Source organism: Henckelia pumila, unplaced genomic scaffold (assembly GCF_033568475.1).
Source record: "Henckelia pumila isolate YLH828 unplaced genomic scaffold, ASM3356847v2 CTG_466, whole genome shotgun sequence".
NCBI lineage: Eukaryota > Viridiplantae > Streptophyta > Magnoliopsida > Lamiales > Gesneriaceae > Henckelia > Henckelia pumila.
This window is the reverse complement of record NW_027331833.1, coordinates 4,460,367-4,481,030: the sequence shown is the minus strand read 5'-3', so window position 1 is coordinate 4,481,030 and position 20,664 is coordinate 4,460,367. Positions and strand designations below refer to the sequence as shown.

At 41.9% G+C, this 20,664-nt stretch overlaps 2 protein-coding genes across 2 annotated transcripts; both read right to left on the bottom strand.

Moving 5' to 3' along the window:
* Positions 1-522: 522 nt before the first annotated feature.
* LOC140872550 (probable 6-phosphogluconolactonase 4, chloroplastic) lies at positions 523-2,072 on the bottom strand. The gene is made up of 3 exons (XM_073275418.1): positions 1,723-2,072; positions 1,466-1,601; positions 523-1,266 (listed from the first exon to the last, which is right to left on the bottom strand). The coding sequence occupies exons 1-3, from the start codon at positions 1,899-1,901 to the stop codon at positions 793-795; spliced, it is 789 nt and encodes a 262-aa protein (XP_073131519.1). The 5' UTR covers positions 1,902-2,072; the 3' UTR covers positions 523-792.
* Positions 2,073-10,733: 8,661 nt separating this feature from the next.
* On the bottom strand, positions 10,734-19,764 carry LOC140872627 (uncharacterized). Its single transcript, XM_073275515.1, has 3 exons — positions 18,792-19,764; positions 11,132-11,194; positions 10,734-11,017 (listed from the first exon to the last, which is right to left on the bottom strand). Exons 1-3 carry the CDS (start codon positions 19,762-19,764, stop codon positions 10,734-10,736), a joined length of 1,320 nt encoding a protein of 439 aa, XP_073131616.1.
* Positions 19,765-20,664: the final 900 nt, after the last annotated feature.

The following is a 20,664-nucleotide window of genomic DNA, read 5'->3' as shown; positions in this document are numbered from 1 at the left end:
CCCCATATTCGCGCTTTGTCTGCAATGCTGGATAGATGATAAAGGAAATCGAGTGCAAGTGGTTCGAATGATTTATAATTATGTCATTGCGTATTTGCGTCATCCATAAAAAAGGCTAAGGGTGAGGCATTAGCGCCACCATCTCGGCAAGGTGAGGCATATAGAAACCCGTGAACCATTTAGCTATTGCAAATAAAATCTGTCCGGTGTGATCTCAACCCACCATCCAATTGCCAATACAATACAATATTTTTTATTTCTGAGCTCTGCTATTTTTAATCATCAAAGACTTAAGCTAGCTATATATTTTCTATTTCGAAATATATTTCATGTTTGATTCATTATATATATTCACGAAAAATTGAGAAATCAGATTGAACCCTACCCGAAATAAATTTCCCGCATTGTGTTTATGATAATAAGGAAGTGATCAAATGAAATGCTCCGAAGAAACTATTAGCTAGTATATATGAAAATTATTGCAAAAAGATATCAAATTCTACCACACAAGTGCACCAGCAAGATTAATTTTGATCAAGTTGAAGACAAATACTGGAAAGTTTAAGAAATTTAGACTCATCAGTTATCATGTGGGATCTTTTTAGTTTATTCATTACTTAAAACATGGCTCAAATCTAGCTTTCACCATACAGGTTAATGGATGGAAGAGCTGATAGAGCAGAGGAAGCGATTATTGCGGTAAAAGAACCATCCCAAGTTCTACTGCATATTTGCGGAAGATACGTACATATATATATATCATCCTTATTAATAGATCAGAGTCTATAAAACTTAAAGTTTGGAAGCAGCATCCTGGTCCAAGAACCATGTGAGTTCCCCTTCAGCTGAAACTTCAGTAACAGGCAGGGGAGTCGAGTCCGGATCCTGGGCATTACCACCCAATGCAATCTTGACAGTATTGGCTAATTCAGCCCCAGTGACCACCATTGCAATCTCTGAAGCTGAGTTGATCACAGGAAACGTGAACGTTATCCGCGGTGGAGGTGGCTTGGGAGAGTCGGTGATGAAGGTGACCCAACGCTTCTTTTCATAGCGTTGAGGCCGGTTAGGGAATAGTGACGCTACATGTCCATCTGGTCCCATTCCTAGGAGCATAAGGTCGAATTTTGGGAATCCACTGGCATCTGAAAGGGGTAGGATTTTGCTCTTAACCAGATGCTCGAGACGTTCCTCGTAATCGTGTGCTGCACCCTCAGGGGACTTCTTGTCGTTGATGGCGTAAATGTTGCTGGAAGGAATTGGTACCTACAAAGAACCAACAAGAATTGAGCCAACTTTCATGACATAACTTCATTTGGCTACCTATCCTTCTATTATCATCTCAGATTCCAAATGTTTCCATTCTTCTAATTTGATTATCATTCAGAAATCTAAAAATACATAAAACATATATGTTTCAGATAATAATAAAAAAAAAAAAAAAAAAACCATGAATTTCACATACTTTCGAAAAAAACCCAAGCTTGGCAAGCTTGTAATTGCTGTCATCATGATCCAGAGGAACAACTCTCTCATCCACCCAAAAAATCAGCCATTTCGACCAATCAACTGAATCCCTATACGGAAGCTCCACTAGCTTCCTGACATTCCAAAACGAAATACCATTTTCTAGCTAATTATTGTCAAAGGAATTTATAGGAAAAACTGTTATCAAGAAATTAAGTAAAATGTAATTATTTGACAGTTATGTGATAGATTTACCTGAGCGTTTCGATCAGAGTCCCGCCGGAGAGAACAACGGAGAAATAACCCTTTTGTTTGATAAACTTTTGGGAGAGGTCGGCGGTGTATTCTGCCAGAGCGGCGGCCACATCCTCTTCGGAGTCGAATTTCAGTACTTTTCTGTTGGTTTTGGACGAAGCAGGTGCAGCTGAAGCCATGGATACCAGCAGAGCTATGAATTTAACTAAAATGAAGGACTGAATTGGTGTGAAAGAGTCCTATCAACTTAGCACGTTCTATAAACTAGAAACTACGAGGGTGTGTAGAATGGGGTTCAGTACGTGCAACTCTCAGTGGCACCCAAAAACTGATATGGATGGATCAGAGGAGTTTGCAAATCAAATCTAGATTAGCTTGGAGGTACTATCTGAGGGTAGTATTGACCCATCCAATGAATGGATCAGGTACGGAATCACAAAATTCAATTACAGAGTCGGTAATCATTTTTTATTGACAATTGGGACCGTGTGGGTCTATCATTGGAAAAATTAGCAATTTGGTCATGCATGTTGGCCTATTTTTGGTTTTGATACTTTATATTGTCATGTTTTGAAATGGATACAATAACTTGGATATGTTTTTGGTTTTGGTCCTGTATCTTGTCGTGTTTTGGAAAAGGTAAAATAAATTGGATATTTTTTTGGTTTTGATCATGTATGTTTTCATGTTTTGAAAAAGATACAATAATTTTATATTTTTTTGGATTTCATCCTATGTTACCAGAACTCTCGAGAGTTGTCGGGTTTTGCTTAGTTGACACAAGATTTCACCAACTTGGCACCTATTAATTTTCATGTGGTATAATTTGGGTTCAATATGAGCAAAATTTATTGGATTTTATTATTTAAGAGGGGTAGAATACGATTTGGACTCGGCCGCTTCAATTAGGTTTTTGTTTGTGTGAAGGTTTTTTTTTAGATAAATGATTCACGTATTTTTTATATATTTTTTAGGTTTTTTTTTAGTTAATTTTGCTTATGTGGAATCCAATTTAAGCCACATAATAATCAATAAGTGTCATGTAGGCAAAATATTATGTTAACTAAGCAAAACATGATATCTTTCTCGAGTCATGACAACATACAGGACCAAAACAAAAAAAATATCTAAGTTATCGTACCTTTTTCAAAACATGACAACATATAGGACCAAAACAAAAAAAATATCTAAGTTATTGTACTTTTTCCAAAGCATGACAACATGCAGGACCAAAACTAAAAAAAATATCCAAGTTATTGTATTTTTTTCCAAAACATAACAACATACAAGACCAAAACCAAAAGCAGGCCAACATACAGGACCAAAATGCTAATTTCTTGTCAATCATTTGATAAACAATCATTATTGAAAATTTGGAGGGTAATATGCTATAGATGAAACAAAGTTAAAGAGACAGATTCAACCACTAACCATCTCTAAACTCTTCTGTCTCTAGATAGATCATGAGCATAATAACATTTAGAATGTGTTTGACTGAGGGTATAAGTTATTGTTTTTGAAGCTCAAATAATAGAAATTTTATTAATAATGAGCAAGATTGTTACATAATTGATCCAAATAAGAAATAATAAAATTCGGAGGCTCGCTCCAAACCGTGGGACTAGCATGGAGCGAGAGGGTTTTGTTAAAGGATGAGCGCACTCATTCTCAAGCAAAACCAATTAAGAAATTGTGTTCTCTTTTGATCACTTCTTTGCATTTGTACACGATAGTACTAACTCTGGGACACCGATACTGTTTATAAGGTATTTTTTGAGCTTATAAATTGCTAAAAAAAAGTTCCAAACAAGCATAAGCTATCAAAATAAGAAGTTTTTTAAAAAATCATAGTGACTTAACTAGTTAAATTTTTAAAAGATTTTATTTTAATATTTTATTTTTTCAAAATATATTTACATATTTTCATTACATATCTTCCAGTTATTAAATATTATTTAAATTTTTTTCAAATAATATAATTTTTCTAAATTAAAATATAAAATAGTTTTATTTTTTTAATATAAATTTATTCTAATACAATAACTATCTGTATTACATTAATTGTATTATATATTTTTTTTTGTAATTTTGACAATAAAATATTCTTACATACCAAAGATATAAACATTTTTAAGAATTTAAAATAAGTGTATCCAAATATTTAGCAATTTATTTCTAAAATAAATCTTGACAGCTTTTAAGTTATATGAGTTTAGAAATTATTTTTAATAAACTTGTCATACACTCTTCTAGTACAGTTTTTTCTTTGTGTGTTTTTTTTAATCTCTTAGATAATGTTTTAGAGAGCTTCTAGGAAGCACTTTTCAGCTTTTTTTTCACAAAATTTTGAAATTTTATGAAATTTGTAAAGGAAAAGCCGAGAAGTGCTTCCTAGAAGCTCTCTTAAAGTACAGTGTTGGACCAATACAATTTTAACATGAAAATTGTCACTCTCCTACGGTAGTCTTGCCAAATTACAATTCTACCTTTTTCCAATCGAAAAACAGATATATATGTAGTCGTGTCAATTCAAAATCGACATAAGGAGCGCGAGCTGTATAATACAATTTGGGTACTTATTAATTATATTGGATAATTAATCTTACATGAAAATTGTCACTCTCCTACGGTAGTCTTGCCAAATTACAATTCTACCCTTGTCCAATCGAAAAATAGATGTGTAGTCGTGTCAATTCAAAATGGACACAAGGAGCGCGAGACGTATAATACAATTTGGGTACTTATTAATTATATTGGATAATTAATCTTACATGAGAATTTTCACTCTCCTACAGTAGTCTTGCCAAATTACAATTCTACCCTTTTCCAATCGAAAAACACGTGTAGTCGCAGGGATGGACTCAGGATTTTGCCGTAGGGGGAGCTAATTTTACATAAAAAAAAAATGAATAAAAATCATAGAGTCAATATACATATTAGATATATGTTAATATTTTATTATTCATATATCTTTCAACTTGTTTATGAATTAAAAAAAAGTTTGAACATCAATCATACTAGTAATGACACAAAATTTTAATATATCAATATCCTTATAAATATTTTATGTATTCAATAGTGAATGTATTTCAATAATATAAAAAATTTCATGAAAATTTGATGGGTTAACGAATCAAAAAAATTTCTCTTTAAAATAATTTGAATAATTGTTTTATATTTTATAAAGTATAAATTTTTGAATTTGATAATGTACATAATTATAGATTTACTTTGTATTTACGATGTTATTTTCTACTCAATATATATATACACGAACTATATGGGCTGGGCTAGGCTGGGCTTCAGATATAGTTTCGTCCCTATGTAGTCCTGTCAATTCGTGAGGACACAAGTAGCGGGAGCCGTATAATACAATTTGGGTACTTATTAATTACATTGGATAATTAATATTACATGAAAATTATCACTCTCCTACAGTAGTCTTGCCAAATTACAATTCTACCCTTGGCCAATCGAAAAACAGATGTGTAGTCGTGTCAATTCAAAATCAACATAAGGAGCGCGAGTCGTATAATACAATTTGGGTACTTATTAATTATATTGGATAATTAATCTTACAAGAAAATTGTCACTCTCCTACTGTAGTCTTGCCAAATTACAATTCTACCCTTGTCCAATCGAAAAACATGTGTAGTCGTGTCAATTCAAAATCGCGCGAGCCTTATAATACAATTTGGGTACTTATTAATTATATTGGATAATTAATCTTACAATGTAATTAGTGTTGAAATCATTGTAAATAATTAAGTATAACTACTAATTGTAACACATGTGTTCGGTATTCGTGTAGCAAAATAATGCGAATATCATAAAATGAGTTCTCGAGTAGTGGGTAAAAACCCGGGTGATGAAGAACAGATCTCCTGGTCCTCTGCAAATGCTATCTACACACAGAAAACAAGAAAATCCGTAAGTGGGGAGCCGAAAGGCTTTCTGGCGTCGCCACTCTGATGCTTAAGTTAGGTTCAGAAGTATGGAGTGGGCTTAGGGATTTTGAGAAAGTGAGTGTGTGCGAATTAATAGTGTTAGGTGATTATTGCGTACCTTATCCCGGCTTAGGAGCCTGGTATTTATACCCGACGACCTGGGTTATTAATGATTGTACGGTATGGGTTGATCTGACACCATTTAATGTGATGGGATAGTCACCATGCGTGATTGGACACCTCGTAATCTATGGAAGGACCCATACTATTGAATTATGATTAGGAATTACTTGGCTTGTAACAAAAGCCTGATACACGCAACATAGGTATCTCCCCTTTATAACCTTTAAAATAAAAAGTTCGGGCCCCACCTACTTTTCCATGCTCCCGGCCCCCCGGAGCTTATTCCTGACACCCGGGCTCCTGTTATTTACCCGGATATTAGAGGACCTCCCGGGTCCTTAAGACCACCCGGGTCCTTGAAAACCCCCAGGTTATCTTACTAGGGTAACACCACACCTCCCAAAAATAGTCGGGCTAGAACCTGCTTCACTGTCCTGAGAGGCTAGCGTCCACGTGTTCTTTTCAATCCGGAGCCCGGGCCTAGAGACAAGACTGACGTCAGCCCTAAAGCGTTTCGTAGTGCGTGTGTTAGTGGTCTTGTCAGGAGTCGCTTAGACTTCTGGAGCATGCTTCGTGCATCTCCACCGTTTATTTCGAAATATGCGGCCTAGATTGCTCAGTTTCTAGCAAGTATTTACTCCTTTGGATCCCTTCATTTTCTTCTCACCGTCTTCTCCTTTGCTCCCTTCAATTTGTCTGCAACTCTTTCCAAGAGTCCAGCGCCCATTCCTCCCAAACTTTCTTCCGATTCTCTACCCCTTTAAGTTCCCTATCCCTATCATGTCTTCTGGAACTTCTTATACTTTTGGTGCGAATGCCAAAGGCTCGCCCAGAGATGAGGAGCCCAGTCGTGGCTCGAGTGATGCTCGCTCCGCTTTGACTCTCTCTCCCCCCCCAGTCCTTCCAAGAAATCTTCCCGCTTCACCACCCGGGCTACTGCCACTTCTTCTTCCCGCCTTAAGGGAAAAGGCAAGAAGAAAATTCGCAACCCGAAACCTCTTGTTGTAATTCCCCCTTCTCCTTCCAAATCTCCTGCTTTGGGATGTTTCACTTTCCCTAGCACGTTATCCAAAGGTGCAGCAGAGGAACTTCGTAGCTCGGGGGAGATTCCTTTTTCATACACCATTTTCCGCCCCTTGGAAGGGAGTACCCCTGATACCCCACCTAAGGGATGTCATACCTTTTTTAGTGACCAAATCCGCAGTGGTCTTCGATTCCCGATCCCCACTTTTTACGTGGCGGTTGCATATTTCTTTGGGGTCCCGGTCAATCAATTTCACCCGAACTATTTTTGCATTATGGCTTCCACCTATATTCTTTTCAAAATGCATAATTTACTCATTACCCCGTTGTCTTCCACTACTTTTTCACCTATCGTTTTACCGAAGAGGCTTTTTCCGTAGCGGCCCGGCTGAATGACAGGTTCCTTTCTAACCTTCCTTATTCTCTGAAAGGATGGAAAGAGAAGTATTTTTTCCTTCGCCCCGCAGTCCCTTTCACTTTTAGGACTGGGTTCCTGACCAGCTTACCCCCTCAGCCTGAGCTTTCGGATCATTATAAGACCGAGGAGCCTTATGTTCGTAGTTTAGCCTTAGTATGGAATCAAACTTTCCCCTTTACCACCCTTTTGACCAATGATAATATGGTTGCTTACGGGTTAAGCACCCGGGTGGAAGATCCCTTGGATCAGGTGATCGATGCATATGGTATCCCCGGGGCTCAACCCGATAATTTCTCTTGCTTTTTATTTTATAGCAAAGAATTGACTTGTATTTGAGTATTTACATCCGTGTGTTTTTTCTATTCCAGACCTTTCAAACATGATGCGAGAGGAATTTTCAAAGCGTTTAGCGGAGAGGGAGGCTGCCAAATAAAAGGCTCGGACTGCAGCGGAGAGAAGAAAGAAAGCTAGGACGGAGGAAGAAAAATGTTCCTCCCGGCAAGCCTTGAAAGAGAAAGAGAACTACCCTCCTCCAAGAACATCCGCTCCTTCCTGTGTCAATGTCCCGGCCCCGGAGGCCACGGTTATGGTACTAGCCTCTTCCCAACTGGAGCCCCCTGCTCAATTATCTTTGACTCCAGAGGATTTATAAGATGAAGTGCCGCTCTCCCATCGCAAGAGAAAAGCCACCCAGGCACCTGATACGGTCATCCTTAGTGATACGGAGGAAAAACCTGCCCAGGAATCCCTCTTTCCTGCTGCTCTAAGCCCCTCCGGGGTTTCTTCGTCAGGTTGGGAGGTATCTACCCCTGGTGATGGGCGGACTGGCTGTGTCTGGGGCAACCGGGTGAATGCTGCTTCCTGGGGTTCTCGATTCCCTCTTTTATTATCCGAGACAGATGCCTCCAAAGTGGCCATGATCCAGATTCTATTGACTCCCGAGGATCACTCAGTACTATCAGCCCGGGGAGTCACCTCCAAACTTTTCGAGGGAATTTTGCATGCTTATACGGTAAGTCTCCGTATCTTATATTGTAAATGATTTTTACCCCCTCGTTTCCTGATTTTTTGCAATTTTTTGGTGTAGGGTTTGTGTATGCTAGCCAATTCCCTAGATGAGGCTAACTCTAGCCTTGTCAGGGAGAGTGAGAGGAGCGGCTCTTTCGAAGAGCACGCTGCTCAGCTTCGTCTGCAGATGGTCGGTCTGCAAGAGGCACACGAGGCAGAAATCCAGTCCCTACAGGGGGCTTTGGAAAGCTCCCGGGCAGATGTTGCTCGGATGCAAGAGAGTTGGAAACAAAAACTTGCCGAAGCTCAAGATCGTCGCTCGAGCAAAATTCAAGCTTTCCAGGCCCAGGTGGAGAGGATAGCGGGTGAGCTTCATCAGGTTCAGTTGCAAAAATATCAGGCCCTGGAGGAAATGAGGAAATTTCGAGCTTCGACAGAGAAAATGCAGGACAATTTGATTATTGCCCGGGCAGAGGCGGACCTGCATCATTCTCTTGTCGTTGATGTTGTCTCTTCTTTGGAGGATCGGGCTAGCTTCGAAGCCGAATGGAAAGAGTATTCCCTGTCTTCGAAGGAATTCGAAAATGTAGTGATAGACAGTTCTTTCAACTTCTTCGCTCAAGGCTTCGAGCTCTGCTCCGCACAATACGCCGAGGTTGGGTTGGTCCGTGAATGGGTTCCAGATCTTCATCAAGCCATCGATTCTCTACCCACCTAGTCTTCAAATGAGGAAGGGGCTTCCCCTGGGGCAGAGCCATCGGAGCCCGGGCCATAGGCCTACTTACTTGTTTTTGTGTTTTAGGTGATGACTCTTGGCAATAGCTCTTTTACGTACCTCCACGAGTATTGTAAATTTTTATTATTGTTTCAAAAGATTTCTTTCTTTCTGTTTTTCCTGATGTTTTGCACTTTTTAAAGGATGCTGAATCATGACTATTTTGCCCTTGTTAAAATGCCATCCTTTTATACTTGCGCGCGGTGGATTACCGCTTATTTTCGAAGTACCGGGGTGGTAGCTTGCTTGGGTTTTAATGGTGCCAGGGTGGTAGATCGCCTAGGCTTTAAGGTGCCATGGGGCTGCCATGGGCTTAAGTGCTCATGAATTGTCACGGGCCTTGAGTACCAGGGTGGTGGATCGTCTGGGTTTTAATGGTGCCAGGATGGTAAATCGTCTAGGCTTTAAGGTGCCATGGGGCTGCCATGGGCTTAAGTGCTCGTGAATTACCACGGGCCTTGAGTACCAATGTGTTGGATCATCTGGCTTTTAATGGTGCCAGGGTGGTAGATCTCATGGGCTTTAAGGTGCCATGGGCTTAAGTGATCCTGAATTACCACGGGCCTTGAGTACCAAGGTGGTGGATCGCCTGTGTTTTAATGGTTCCAAGGTGTTAGATCGCCTGGGCTTTAAGGTGCATAGGGCTGCCATGGGCTTAAGTGCTCGTGAATTACCACGGGCCTTGAGTACCAGGGTGGTGGATTGCCTGAGTTTTAATGGTGCCAGGGTGGTAGATCGCCTGGGCTTTAAGGTGTCATGGGGCTGCCATGTGCTTAAGTGCTCGTGAATTACCACGAGCCTTGAGTACCAGGGTTGTGGATCGCCTGGTTTTAATGGTGCTAGAGTGGTAGATCGTCTGGGCTTTAAGGTGCTATGGGGCTGCCATGGGCTTTTTCTTTTTGATTTACAATGAAACAAAACATATTTTCATTCATATGACAAGAGGAAATACAATATAAAAGGGAACTTGCGTTTAAGAATAATAAGTCTTAAGATGCATTGTGTTCCAAGGCCTCTGCAGGGCCTTACCTTGGCAGTCTTCTAAATACCAAGCGCTTCTCTCAATCCTTCTAATGACTTTGTACGGTCCTTCCCATTTTGCTACCAACTTCCTCACCTCTCCTGTCGGGTTAACCTTTTTTAATATAAGGTCACCTATCTGGAATTACTGGGGCCTGACCCCTTGATTGAAAACTTTCATCACCCTTCCTCGATAGGCTTCCATTCTTATGGCAGCCCTCTCCCGCATTTCCTCGATCAAGTCCAACTCTTGGGCTCGGCTGGTGGTCCCCTCTTCTTGATAGGATAACACTCGGGGAGAAGATTGGCCAATCTACACTGGTAATACTGCCTCGGATCCATACACCAGGCTGAAGGGTGTCTCTCCAGTAGCAGACTTTGGAGTAGTGCGATAGGCCCACAATACTCCTGAAATTTCGTCCACCCAATATTTACCGACGCCGTAGAGTCTAGCCTGCAAGGATCGTATTATCGTCCGGTTAGTTACTTCGGTCTGCCCATTACTTTGAGGGTAGGCTACTGAAGTGAATGCTTGCTTTATATTCATCTCAATACACCAGTCTCTTATTTTTTTGCCCCTGGAACTGTCTTTCGTTGTCTGAAACTAGCTTTCGAGGCATAACAAATCGGCAAACAATGTTCTTCCATATGAAATTTAGCACGACCCTTTCAGTGATTCTGGCTAGAGGCTCGGCCTCTACCCACTAGAAAAGTAATCTACGGCAACCAAGAGGAATTTCTTTTGCCCAGGACCTAAAGGAAAAGGCCCCACAATGTCTAAAACCCATTGATCAAATGTACAAGATGCCCATACTTCCTGTAACTCCGATGCTGGCTTGTGAGAAAAGTTTCCGAATCTCTGACATCCTTCGCAAACACTGACTATCTGCTGGGAATCTTGCTGTAAGGTAGGCCACCAGTATCCAGCCAACAGAGTACGTCGGGATAGACTCAACACCCCTCCATGATCTCCACAGCATCCTTCATGTATTTTTGAAGTACATAATTTACCTCGTTTTCAGCAAGGCTTCTTAGCAGAGGACCCTAAAAAGATATCCGATATAAATCTCCATTCAACAAGGTAAAACGAGGTACCTATCTCCTGACTTTCCGGGGTAATGTCTCTTCCATAGGAAGGGCTCCTGTCTTGTAGTGACCCTGCATGGAATCATCTACTAACTGGCAACTAATAGCTTGCATTAAACTTAATACAACAAAATAACTTAACAAAGTAAAATATGCGGAAACAAAACCATAATTTACATATCAGCTTAGTAACATAATCCAGGCTTAAATCTGTAGTGATACAACCAAATTGAAATCTTAAATAGTAAACATTATACAGCTATATCGAATCCTGCTGTATAAAATCCTCAAGGCTCCTGCTCCCTAGTCCTGCCTTGAACTACCAGCTCCGTCCATCCTGCGACCTGCCCCATGAAATAGGGTGTCCAAAATAACAACTAGGACGTGAGCGCTAATGCCTAGTACATAGACATGAGTAAACATATGTATATAATGCATGCAACATGATGACTAGTACAGGGTCATCTGAAAAGTCATGCTCAGAACCGGCGCCACATGAGTGCTGCCACCACACGGATCAACCTTTGGGTGCAACCACACTCGTCCAGTACACCAGAGTAGACAGACATAAATTCCCCCGCCGTCGCGGTACTCTCAGTGACAGACTATCGAGTATAGAGCTGAGCGGCTCTATAGTCAGGTATAACAAGGTATAGGCTCAACGTGTATATGCACATGACATATGAATATAGAAAGCGGTAAATCATATATCATGCCATATAATAATTCCAAATAAGTGCAACATATAAACATGTATACTCGCTGGCAATCTCAGTCAATGTGTACGTACCTCTAGGCTAGTTCAAGTATAATAGGATCCTAGGTTCCAAGCCTATATTCAAAAGTTCATCGTATCACTACATAAATTCTATAAGCCTTAACTAAGCTAATAAGTACTCCCAAAACTTAAATAGATTTCCGAACCATACCTTCGTCCGTAGTTAGCCCTTTGAAGTCGCTAGTCCCGGATGACTATAACCACACCTTAGTTATTCCAGAACCTCTATTATAACCGATAGGGCCCTCAAGTGTATATCTCACACTATATAACTGAAGAAAGAAACTAGGGAATTCGTATTTAGAAATGAATCTGAAAAGCCCTATTTATAGGCAAAATTCCCGGCCAGGATCGGAACTTCCGATTTCAGGATCGGAGCTTCCGATCCAGCTCATTGCATGCATGCAGGACACGTCAGGATCGGAACTTCCGATCGGGCGATCGGAGCTTCCGATCTGCTCTATGTTCAACACTTGTCAAAACTCGCGGCTGAGTCATCGAGCATTGCTGGCAGCTGGAGATCGGAACTTCCGTTCCTGGATCGGAGCTTCCGATCTCGGTGCTTCCGCTGAGCTTTCGAAGTGGCTGGGATCGGAGCTTCCGATCTGGGTTCGGAGCTTCCGATCTGGCCCAAAGTCAAAAGCCCAAATTCTCTTCCGAATTCCAATAACACTCCGAAATTACTAACCCTTAATCATGTTTAACATATTATTATCTTAAAATGGAACCTGGGTTACAACATTCTCCCCACCTTTAGATATTTCGTCCGCGAAATAACATCTAAAGACAAAATCAAGATAACAATATGAAACATCAAATCATGTTTTATTACAACAACTGTAATTAAATCTTACATGGTAAATCAAAAGTACAAAGCAAACAACTCAGGATATTCCACTTGCATACGACTTTCAGTTTCCCAAGTTGCTTCTTCAATGACTCGGCGCTGCCATTGTACCATCACCAGTGGTATAGTCTTGTTTCGAAGAACTTTCTCCTTCCTGTCTAGGATACGGATTGGTCGTTCAACAAAAGACAGATCTGGCTCTAGCTGAATATCAGTAGACTGAATCACATGAGATTCATCAGCTATATACTATCGAAGTAACGACACATGAAAAATGTTATGTATACTGGAAAGATTTGGCGGTAAAGACAAACGATATGCAACATCTCTGATCTTCTTCAGTATCTGGAAAGGCCCAATGAAACGAGGAGACAACTTGCCTTTCACGCCGAATCTCATCACCTTCCTGAAAGGTGATACTCGGAGAAACACATATTCACCAGGCTCAAACTGAAGTGGCCTGCGACGAATATTAGCATAACTGGCTTGTCTATCTTGAGCAACTTTGATCCTATGCTTGTTTAAATCTACCTTGTCTACAATCTGCTGCACCAATTCAGGACCCTCAACTTGTCATTCCCCGACTTCATCCCAGAATAACGGAGTATGACACCGTCGACCGTACAATGCCTCGAAAGGTTCCATATCAATACTACGATGATAACTGTTATTGTAGGCAAATTCTATCAAAGGTAACTGATCCTGCCAAGAAAAGCCAAAATCCATGACAGAAGAACGTAGCATATCCTCTAGCGTACGAATCGTCCGTTCTGACTGCCCGTCAGTCTCCGGATGATATGCAGTACTCAAACTTAGAGTGGTACCCAACACCTCCTGAAAACTACCCCAAAAACGTGAGGTAAATCGCGGGTCTCTATCACTGACTATGCTCACTGGAATCCCATGTAATCGCACTATCTCCTGGATATATAAGCGTGCCATGCGATCATAAGAATACTCTCGGTTGTAAGGAATAAAGTGTGCTGATTTCGTCAAACGGTCAACGACAACCCAGATAGCATCACACTGACGTAACGTCATAGGCAAGTGGGTAACAAAGTCCATAGTCACGTGCTCCCACTTCCATTCGGGAATCTCAAGATTCTGCAGTAATCCACCTGGTCGTCGATGTTCAGCCTTGACCTGTTGACAAACCAAACATCTTGAAACAAATTGATACACACTTTGCTTCATCCCTTTCCACCAGAATCTAGTTCGCAAGTCCTTATACATTTTCATGCTTTCAGGATGAACTGATAATCGACTCATGTGAGCTTGAGATAGAATATCGTTCCTGAGCTCCGCATCATTAGGTACAACCACTCGATTAGATAGGCACAATAAAACATCTGCCTGAAAATGGAATCCAGATGTATTAACTCCATTGGCCAGACGTGCCAAACGCTGAGTCTTAACATCAGATATCTGAGCATCTCTAATCCGAGAATACAATGCTGGCTCAGACAAAATAGTATACAACTGAATCCCATTTCTTCCTTTCTTGTGCTTGAGCGTAAAACTCAATGAACAGCACTCTTGAATCATATGAGATATTTCATTAGTCTGAAGTGCAGAAAGTCTCACCTGCCGACTCAAGGTATCAGCAGTAATATTGGCAGAACCTGGATGATATTTGATTTCACAATCATAATCTTTCAAAAGATCCATCCTGCGTCTCTGTCGCATATTCAACTCCACCTGAGTGAATAAATACTTCAAACTCTTGTGATCCGTGAATATCTCAAATTTCTCGCCATAAAGATAATGCCTCCAGATCTTGAGCGCAAATACAATGGCGGCCAACTCGAGATCATGCACTGGATAGTTAGTCTCATGCGTCTTCAACTGTCGAGAAGCATAGGCAATAACATGTCCATGCTGTGTCAGAACACATCCTAACCCCTGACCAGAGGCATCAGTATAGACAACATAACCTCCTGATCCAGAAGTAGAGCTAGCACAGGTGCAGTAGTAAGACGTCCACGCAGCTCATGAAATGACTCCTCACAATCCGAGGACCATATGAAGGCAACATCTTTCCGTGTAAGCTGTGTCAAAGGCCTGGCCAACTGTGAAAAATTCTCGATGAACCGACAGTAATATCCAGCTAGACCCAAGAAACTACGAATCTCAGCAACCGTCGTCGGACGAGACCAGTTCAGCACTGCCTCTATCTTACTAGGATCAACAGATATCCCTTCATTAGAAATCACATGACCGAGAAACACTACCCGATCAAGCCAGAATTCACACTTGCTCAATTTCGCATACAGCTGCTTATCTCGTAACGTCTGTAAAACAATTCTTAGATGCTGTGCATGCTCATCCTTGTCATGAGAATAGACAAGAATATCATCAATGAAGACGATGACAAATCTATCCAGATACTCTCGAAATATCTGATTCATCAGATTCATGAAGACTGCCGGTGCATTAGTCAAACCGAATGGCATCACCAGAAATTCATAATGCCCGTATCTGGTCCTGAAAGCAGTCGTAGATATATCTGAGTCTCGTACCCGCATCTGATGGTATCCAGATCTCAGATCTATCTTCTAGTAAACAGAAGTACCCTGTAGTTGGTCGAACAGATCATCAATCCGTGGTAAAGGATACTTATTCTTGATGGTGACACGATTCAACTGCCTGTAATCAATACATAATCGCATCGATCCATCCTTCTTCTTGACGAACAAAACAGGTACTCCCCACGAAGAAACACTCGGACGAATATATCCCTTATCAAGCAGATCCTGTAACTGCTGTTTCAATTCCCTCATCTCTGAGGGTGCCAGACGATAAGGTGCTCGGGATATAGGCGTAGTTCCTGGTACTAAATCAATACCAAATTCAACCTCTCGCACCGGAGTAAAACCAGGAATCTCATCAGGGAATACGTCAGGAAACTCGCTGACAACCGGTAGCTGATAAATACCCGTACTACTCGTGGACATATCAACTGCATAGATGAGGTAGCCCTCCCCACCTGACTCCAAGACATGACATGCCTTCAGAGCCGAAACAAGTGGCATCGGAGGTCGCGCACCCTCACCATAAAAATACCAGCTATCACCCTCATCCGGATAAAACTGTACCAGACGCTGATAACAATCCATAGTAGCGTGATACAAAGTCAGCATATCTATTCCCAAGATACAGTCAAAATCTGTCATCGCTAATATCATCAAATTAGCTATTAACACATTACCCTCAAACTCCAGAAGGCAACCCATCACTAGACGCTTAGTTACTATCTCTTGCTCCAATGGAGTAAATACAACTAAATCCATATCTAATGATACATAAGGTAATCTATGTCTCTTAACAAAGCGACTAAAAATAAAGGAATGCGATGCTCCAGTATCAATTAATACAAGTGCAGGAATACCACATAACAGAAAGGTACCTGCCAACATGCGATCGCTTCCCTCTGTAGCCTGCTCCTGAGACAGAGCAAACACCTGCCCTTGAGTCTGGGGACGATAACCAGAAGAACTCTGTGGTGCTGGCTGCTGACGTGGAACAATAGAAGCCTGAGATCCAACCTGTGATCCCGATCCACTAGCAGAACCCATGCGCTGAGGACAATCTCTCTGCAGATGTCCCTGCTGACCGCAAATATAACAAGCACCAGTAGCTCTCCGACATGAAGCTGCAGGATGCTTCCCTCCACAATGGCTACAAAACTCCTCCTTCTTCTTCTTCTTCTTCTTCTTCTTCCCAAAATGGAACATACCTCGTGAACCACGAGATCCAGATGAATTAGTAGGAGTAGAAGAAGACGTAGGTCCAGATTGCACAACAAATTGAGCTCGAGGCTCAAAAGATCCACTAGGCTGTCCTGGCATCATCAACTGTGCCCGCTTGTTGCTAGTCTCCACTAGACGGCAACGGTTCACCAAAGTCTCAAAAGATACCGGGTCATCACAGACGACAACCTGTGAGTAGATATCTTGGTTCAAACCTTGTAGAAAGATATCATACTTCGATGCATCACTCTCATTGATATGAGGACTGAAAGGTAGCAGATCAAGAAATCGTTGCTGATATTGATCAATAGTCATTGATCCTTGCCTCAGAGTAAGCAACTCCATAGATCGTGCTTGGCGAACAGTCGGAGGAAAATACAATTTCTGGAACTCCCGACAGAAATTCCCCCAAGTCACTTGTCCTCTCTCAGTACGTGCCTGAGAAGCTTTGGCATCCCACCAAAAACGTGCTCGATCCTCTAGAACAAATTCTAGAACTTCCAATTTCTGATCCTCAGTACAATCGAAAGCACGAAAAGTACTCTCGAGTTTAGACATCCAACTTCTCGCCTGTTCAGAATTCTCACCTCCCACCAAGGGTTTCGGTCCTACTTGCATGAACTTATTAATAGAGTAGCGACGTCTACCCTCATGATGACGATGATGATCATCATGATGATGATGGCGACGATGATGATGACCACCTCCCTGGCCAACACTACCGTGACTCTCGTCAGCCATATCCTGAAAAGAATTGCACATTAAAATCCCAAATGCGCAAGAATTACTCAAAACTAATTCTAAATCCCAAGTACTAATCCCAAAATCTAAGCAGGCTCTGATACCAAAAATGTAGTGACCCTGCATGGAATCACCTACTAACTGGCAACTAATAGCATGCATTAAACTTAATACAGCAAAATAACTTAACAGAGTAAAATATGCGGAAACAAAACCATAATTTACATATCAGCTTAGTAACATAATCCAGGCTTAAATCTGTAGTGATACAACCAAATTGAAATATTAAACAGTAAACATTATACAGCTATATCGAATCCTGCTATATAAAATCCTCAAGGCTCCTGCTCCCTAGTCCTGCCTTGAACTACCAGCTCCGTCCATCCTGTGACCTGCCCCATGGAATAGGGTGTCCAAGATAACAACTAGGACGTGAGCGCTAACGCCCAGTACATAGACATGAGTAAACATATGTATATAATGCATGCAACATGATGACTAGTACAGGGTCATCTGAAAAGTCATGCTCAAAACCGGCGCCACATGAGTGCTGCCACCGCACGGATCAACCTCTGGGTGCAACCACACTCATCCAGTACACCAGAGTAGACAGACATAAATTCCCCCGCCGTCGCGGTACTCTCAGTGACAGACTATCGAGTATAGAGCTGAGCGGCTCTATAGTCAGGTATAACAAGGTATAGGCTCAACGTGTATATGCACATGACATATGAATATAGAAAGCGGTAAATCATATATCATGCCATATAATAATGCCAAATAAGTGCAACATATAAACATGTATACTCGCTGGCAATCTCAGTCAATGTGTACGTACCTCTAGTCTAGTTCAAGTATAATAGGATCCTAGGTTCCAAGCCTATATTCAAAAGTTCACCGTATCACTACATAAATTCTATAAACCTTAACTAAGCTAATAAGTACTCCCAAAACTTAAATAGATTCCCGGACCATACCTTTGTCCGTAGTTAGCCCTTTGAAGTCGCTAGTCCCGGATGACTATAACCACACCTTAGTTATTCCAAAACCTCTATTATAATCGATAGGGCCCTCAAGTGTATATCTCACACTATATAACTGAAGAAAGAAACTCGGGAATTCGTATTTAGAAATGAATCTGAGAAGCACTATTTATAGGCAAAATTCCCAGCCAAGATCGGAACTTCCGATTTCAGGATCGGAGCTTTCGATCCAGCTCATTGCATGCATGCAGGACACGCCAGGATCGGAACTTCCGATTGGGCGATCGGAGCTTCCGATCTGCTCTATGTTCAACACTTGTCAAAACTCGCGGCTGAGTCATCGAGCATTGCTGGCAGCTGGAGATCGGAACTTTCGTTCTTGGATCGGAGCTTCCGATCTCGGTGCTTCCGCTGAGCTTCCGAAGTGGCTGGGATCGGAGCTTCCGATCTGGGTTCGGAGCTTCCGATCCGGCCCAAAGTCAAAAGCCCAAATTCTCTTCCGAAGTCCAATAGCACTCCGAAATTACTAACCCTTAATCATGTTTAACATATTATTATCTTAAAATGGAACCTGGGTTACTACATGTCTGTAGATAGTCGAGGAGATAATTCATCCAAGACTTCTTTACACCCTTCTCCCCTCCTTCTTCCACAATCAATACTGACTCGGTTTGTTGTATTACCTCTCTGCTATCACTGCCGCTCAAGGAGGTAGCCATTTTAGCTAATGCATCCGCTTCAGAGTTATGCTCCCGGGGAATTTTCTCTATGCTCCAGCTGGAGAAACCGCCTCCCTCCTGTTTGACCAACTCTAAGTATCCCCGCAACCTTTCTTCCTTAACATTGGTTCCTTGCACTTGTTTCACCACCAACTGGGAGTCGGAATAGATGATCACATGCTCAGCTCCTGCTTCCCGAACTAACTTCAACCCTGCGATGACTGCTTTGTACTCTGCTTCATTGTTGGATTTAGAAGGATGCAATTTCATGGCTACCTGGGTCTTTTCCTGAGTAGGAGAGATCAAAACAACACCTACTCCACTCTCTTCCAAACTACTGGCTCCATCTACGAACAACCTCCATACTTCTTCTTGGCCAAAAGTAAGGACCTCCGTCAAGAAGTCAGACAGAGCATGTGCCTTGATAGCAACCCTGGTCTGATATTCAACGTCATATTCTCCTAGATCCACTGCCCATTTGACCAATCTGCCCGAAGTATCCGGGTGAGTCATCACCCGACCAAGTAAGCTGTTGGTTAAGACCGTGACCGGGTGAGATAGGAAGTACGGTCTAATCTTCCGGGCAGTAAGGACGAGCGCGAGAGCCATCTTCTCCACATCACTATATCGAGCCTCCAGCCCTCTCAAAGCATGACTCACATAATATACAGGCTTCTGATCCCCGGTCTCCTCTTTTATCAACACAGAGCTCACAGCATGCTCGGTTGTGGAGAGATACACCCACAACCTTTCCCCGGGCTCTGGTTTGACCAAGTCTGGCAGATTAGCCAGGTGTCCTTCAACTCCTGAAAAGCTCTCTCGCATTCCTGGGTCCATCCAAATTTTTGGGCCTTCCTTAGCACTTGGAAGAAGCTAGGGATAGCTTCGATGAGCCGAACGAGCAATGAACCGAGATAAAGCAGTGATTCTTCCGGTCAGTCGTTGTACTTCTTGGAAAGATGTAGGTGAAGGCATTTCTCTCAATATTTTCACTTTCTCGGGATTCACCTCTATCCCTCTCTCCGTCACCACGAAGCCCAAGAACTTTCCACTCCTGACTCCGAATACACATTTGGCTGGGTTGAGTTTTACCCCATATTTTCGCAGAGTGCCAAAGGTTTCCTCTAAGTCGGAAATGAAATTCCGACGAGTCCGGGACTTTACTAAGATATCATCCACATAGACCTCCACATTCCGGCCGATTTGGCCTTGGAAAACCCTATCCATCATCCTTTGATACATAGCCCCTGCATTTTTCAATCCGAAAGGCATAACAACGTAACAAAAGGTTCCTCCCGAGGTGATAAAACTAACCTTGTCCTGATCCTCCTGCGCCAGGGGAATCTGGTGGTATCCCTGGTAAGCGTCCATAAAACAAAGTAGCTCAAAACCTGACGTGGAATCCACCAGTTGATCGATCCGAGGGAGAGGGTAACAATCTTTCGGGCAAGCTTCATTCAGGTATCGGAAATCAATGCACATTCTCCACTTTTCAGTAGCCTTAGGCACTAGCACCACGTTGTACATCCAAGTATGGAATTACACCTCCCGAATATGTCCTGCCTCCCTCAGTTCCTGGACTTGATCACCAATGACTTTGTCCTTCTCCGTCCCAAAATGTCGCTTTTTCTGCTTGATATTCCGGGATCTCGGGATGATATTCAGTTTATGCTCTACCACATGGTATGTAATCCCGGTTAATTACTTGGGATACCAGGCGAATAC

Excerpts from the sequence above, each read along its gene's own strand:
- LOC140872550 (XM_073275418.1), bottom strand. The coding sequence starts at position 1,901 with ATGGCTTCAGCTGCACCTGCTTCGTCCAAAACCAACAGAAAAGTACTG. Across the intron at positions 1,602-1,722 it reads ACTCTGATCGAAACGCTCAG|GAAGCTAGTGGAGCTTCCGT; the intron begins GTAAATCTATCA and ends TTGGAATGTCAG. Across the intron at positions 1,267-1,465 it reads AGCTTGGGTTTTTTTCGAAA|GTACCAATTCCTTCCAGCAA; the intron begins GTATGTGAAATT and ends GGTTCTTTGTAG.
- LOC140872627 (XM_073275515.1), bottom strand. The coding sequence starts at position 19,764 with ATGCGAGAGAGCTTTTCAGGAGTTGAAGGACACCTGGCTAATCTGCCA. Across the intron at positions 11,195-18,791 it reads ACAGACATGTAGTAACCCAG|GGTCACTACAAGACAGGAGC; the intron begins GTTCCATTTTAA and ends GATTCCATGCAG. Across the intron at positions 11,018-11,131 it reads CCCGGAAAGTCAGGAGATAG|GATGCTGTGGAGATCATGGA; the intron begins GTACCTCGTTTT and ends AAATACATGAAG.